The sequence below is a fragment of the Folsomia candida genome, unplaced genomic scaffold (genome assembly GCF_002217175.1).
Source record: "Folsomia candida strain VU population unplaced genomic scaffold, ASM221717v1 Fcan01_Sc005, whole genome shotgun sequence".
Lineage (NCBI taxonomy): Eukaryota > Metazoa > Arthropoda > Collembola > Entomobryomorpha > Isotomidae > Folsomia > Folsomia candida.
Genome location: NW_019091197.1, coordinates 8677098 through 8681212, shown reverse-complemented (window position 1 = coordinate 8681212; position 4115 = coordinate 8677098). Strand labels below are relative to the sequence as shown.

General features: G+C 38.2%; 1 protein-coding gene across 1 annotated transcript; it reads right to left on the bottom strand.

Moving 5' to 3' along the window:
* Positions 1-277: 277 nt before the first annotated feature.
* On the bottom strand, positions 278-3855 carry LOC110850502 (angiopoietin-related protein 7). Its single transcript, XM_022097939.2, has 10 exons — positions 3753-3855; positions 2711-2785; positions 2539-2637; positions 2314-2457; positions 1972-2052; positions 1767-1905; positions 1524-1688; positions 857-978; positions 586-773; positions 278-472 (listed from the first exon to the last, which is right to left on the bottom strand). Exons 1-9 carry the CDS (start codon positions 3813-3815, stop codon positions 633-635), a joined length of 1029 nt encoding a protein of 342 aa, XP_021953631.1. The 5' UTR covers positions 3816-3855; the 3' UTR covers positions 278-472; positions 586-632.
* Between the last annotated feature and the right edge of the window lie 260 nt (positions 3856-4115).

The window sequence follows — 4115 nt, the reverse complement described above, 5'->3', positions numbered from 1 at the left end:
ATTGTGTGCCAGTTGATATATTAGTAATTGAGGCAGTCGCAAATCCACTTTAAGAAACAATAATTGCTTTGATATGTAAATTAAAGGTAGAAAATTCCAAAATCTGAGTAATAATTGCTAATACTCTTCACAACTCCTACCTATGTTGCAACTTGTACATTATTTACACCAATTTGACGATGCAGACCATTCGCTCTTCACACCACTAAAATTCCCCAAAAAAATTATTCAACTTGTAAAGATGAAAACATGATTCTAAAACAATGTTGTGCATTTTTAGAATGAACTTTCTCAATTTTATTTAGTTTTAAAAAAGTGTCATAAGTTTTTGAACGCTGGTAATATAATGTGTTCCCATTGTATTTAAGATGGGCGGAAGGGGCTGTTGCAGAATCGATGTCATCTCGGTGATTTGAAATATTTAAAATATTTCTGAAAATCATTCAGCAGTAATTTCTACTTGGATTCATACCTACAAAATGCGATTTTGTCTCAAAATTATCCCATATTCTGTATATTTTCTATAAAATATATTTAAAACGTAAAATTAAATTATAGCATTGCACTAATAAAAATTTTACGTACTTCAACATAGAAATATGAGTGAATAAAGTTAGTTTTCAGAGTCCTTGTTAGATGAGCCGGAGTGGCTTGCGAAGCTTCATTTCGGCTTTTTTCAAGGAATAATGGGCACCTTGCCAATCGTGCCAGATGACTCCTAGCCCAGGGGTTTCTACGCTGCTAGAATTATGGTAGATGGAGTTGAGGAATGCCTGATATGTAAGGAAGAAATTCGTGAGAAACTAGTTAATCTCTGATTTAATGGTTATTTCGAAACGTATGTAAATGCACTCACGTAAGAGCAATTCCCATGCCACCAACCACCCCGCCACTTTGCGGCACAATTCCCCAGGGCGTTGTCGTTGTCATTTTCATATGTACTAAACTCCTTGCCATCATTATAGCTTAATGAATCGCCTGGAAAATAAAGTAATTTTAAGAGATCAAATTTAGTGTTTAGTTCGTGTGTAGGATAGTTTGCGGAAAATTGTGGAAACAGAGTTCGTTTTGATTTTGTGTGATAATTTTTGATATCTTGTAACTCATGAGAGTCGTTGTCAGACACAACTTGAAAATAATTGAGTTTTCTACACATTGTACAAATCAGTTCTATGATTTTCTAATTAATGCTCCAAAATCTATAGGGATTTTCGTTCCACCATTGGTATGCTGGCATAAGGTTGGTCAATAGGGGTTGACAAGTGCAATGTCGAAGTATTTTTAGTGGACAGTAGTGTTGTCGACAACGGACTGGTCAACAACTTAACGCCGACGTTTATTCCGACCACTCCTAACCTAACGTAGATGTATAAAACGTGTCGTAGAAAAATCCATTAATATTTTGTCGACAGGTCAATTGTAAACCGCTATTCCGGATCTCGGTATCATAGCTTGGTTGGCGTATCCATGACACGTGACGTGACCTGCTACACAAATTTTAGGCAGCATTTGCAATCATTCACCTGCCGTTCCCCAGTATCCATCCACCGTTAAGTTGTACTTCTCCTGGGCATCAGCAACTCTGAAGACGTCATACATCGCGTACTTCTTGTTCCCCTCCCAGTCTTCGAGGTCCACGCGTAACTGTGTATATCCTTCCAACGTGAGGCCATGAATGGTTTCTAAACCTACATACATAGATTGCATTTAGGATTAAGCACAATTAGCTTGTGCTAAGAAAATTTGCACAAAATTGAAATTGGTACCGAGCCAGAAATCTCCGTCAAGACTGCCAAATCCAATTTCATAAACTTCCCAAATTCTTTCAAAATCCGTCCTTTCCTTCCCTCGCGGAGTTGGGGTACCCCTTCTTTGAATTATGACCCACTCATTGTCACAGACCAGCTGAGTCATTGTCAAATTAATTAATTGATTTTAATTCTGAAAGCAAGTTTATACTTAGGTGGTTACTTTTTTAGAGCGAAATCTAGTGTCTGCCAGGCCGGCATCATCCCCACATTTTGTGGAATGTTTCGCTGTTTCAAAGTCAACCTGGATGTAAATTGTAGCATGAGATTTAGAATTTTTTGTGTGAATTCCGTACGAACAGTGCGCGAAACTTTTGAAAGTTCGGAGAGAATTGTAAATAGCTAAAAGCGAAATTGATACCACTTCGAGTAAAACTAATTTTTTATGAATTTGCAGCTATTTCGGGAAGGAATCGTGGAAATTCTCGAATTGCTAATGCTACAATTTGTGTTGCAAATTTTCCATTGCAAAATTAAAATTTACAGCTTCATAAACCGTACGAACTTTATTTTTCAAGGACACAAACTCCGTCAAGATGGCGCTAATATTTTGAGACATCCTGGAACTCGTTGATCTGATATCTGCCAAGATGGCGGCCTGTTCCAATTGAAGCTCTACTACAAACTTGCATGTCTCGTTTAAGTTTGACTGTAAAATGAAGTAAGTTGCAAATTATTTACTCAAATTCCATATTGCAAATTTGTTTATGCGTGTTGGCAGTTTCATTACATCATTAGCGGCTTCTAAACGTTTCAATTTCTCGTGAAATCTGGCCTCCAAAGCGGCAAAATCAACCTTCGTGGGGATTTTTTCTAAATGGCTGACCACCTTGAGAAATAGTCAAAAGTTGAATTTTTAAGTCGAATTCAAGGGTGAACATCCTGTTTGAAATTTTACTCACGCGTTCGAAGTGATCATTCAGATTTTGGGGAAGGGTTTCGTCATCGTTCAAATCATCCGTGAGCGTACCTTGGACCTGGAAAGGTATTTAATACTCGGTTTAATTACGGATGGTTCTGGCGGAATTTATGGATTTATGAAAAATCTGTCCCTTAATTTGGGGGTTAATTATAAAGGGGTGAAAACCCCTTTATGGGAATGTCTTGTCTGTCTGTCTGTCTGTCCGTCCGTCCGTATCCACGATAACTTTAGAACGGATGCGAATATCGAGATGCGGTTTGCGCCAAAGTATTTCTAATTTTTAAAGTATGGATGAGTTCGAAGATGGGCATTGTAGGTATTAAGGTCACGGCGCCATGGCGACGACGCCGTGTCGAATAGGTGTCGAATTTTTTGTTTCGACTGTTTTAGACGTATTTTGGGACGGGGATTTCGAAAATCGACATGGTTTTGACGTACGATGACCGTGTGACCGTGTAGACGACGCCACTTGAATTATGCCATGTGGGGTGTCTATCGAAAGGTATAGTCGTGTACGTTCAAAGTACGCGGGAGTTATGTCGAAACGGGGCGAAATGAGACGTGGGGTAATGTGAGATAATTGGGGCAAATGACGGGAAAGTATTGGCAGACGATGTGGGTGTGCCACAAGGACATTTATGTGTGTTTTCACCCCTTTGCTACATTTCGTTTGCAACGGTTTATTAGCTTATTGATCAGCAACAAGTGTGTAACGACTATTGTGTAACGACATTAAATATACACTGCAAAACACCGCGCGGTGTGCATGCATGATACGTTTAAAACTTATAACCCCATGGTGTCCGTATTATCACAAGGCGATGTAAAATCTAATACCACGTCGGCGAAGTCCCGTATATACACCACGCGGTGATAATTACATAACACGGCATTTTTTGCGGTGCATGGAAAATTGTTTGGCAATTAAACTGGATATGTTTGTAAGGATTATGGCCAGTATGTCAATTTTTAGGTGAAAATCTATTTATGTATAAAATATTGAGACTTTGAGTGGGACTCACCAATCGGCCAAATTTCAACCCTTCCAAAAATATTAAAATCAAAAGAAAATTGAAGGCAAACATGATGATCAAAACTTCAGAAAGGTGGATGTTGACTGGTCTTGCCGGCGAAATAAAATGCACGGCGTACATATTTACTACACAACTCTGGAGTTGATTTGACTTGATGTGAAAATAATATTTATATCCTGCTGCAGTAGTGATACGAAATGTTACATGTTCATGCAAATTTGTGCATGTACATACAAGGTATAAAGATGACACTTGAGATATGTATTCGTATATTAATGCAAAATTAAGCCACACATTAATTTTGCAAGGCTAAAGTTACAAAAAAATGATTCGAGGCATTGATCTCCATTT

Coding starts and splice junctions, on each gene's coding strand:
- LOC110850502 (XM_022097939.2), bottom strand. CDS start 3,815: ATGTTTGCCTTCAATTTTCTTTTGATTTTAATATTTTTGGAAGGGTTG. Junction 1,689..1,766: donor TGACGGAGATTTCTGGCTCG/GTACCAATTTCA, acceptor CTATGTATGTAG/GTTTAGAAACCATTCATGGC. Junction 774..856: donor GGCATGGGAATTGCTCTTAC/GTGAGTGCATTT, acceptor CTTACATATCAG/GCATTCCTCAACTCCATCTA.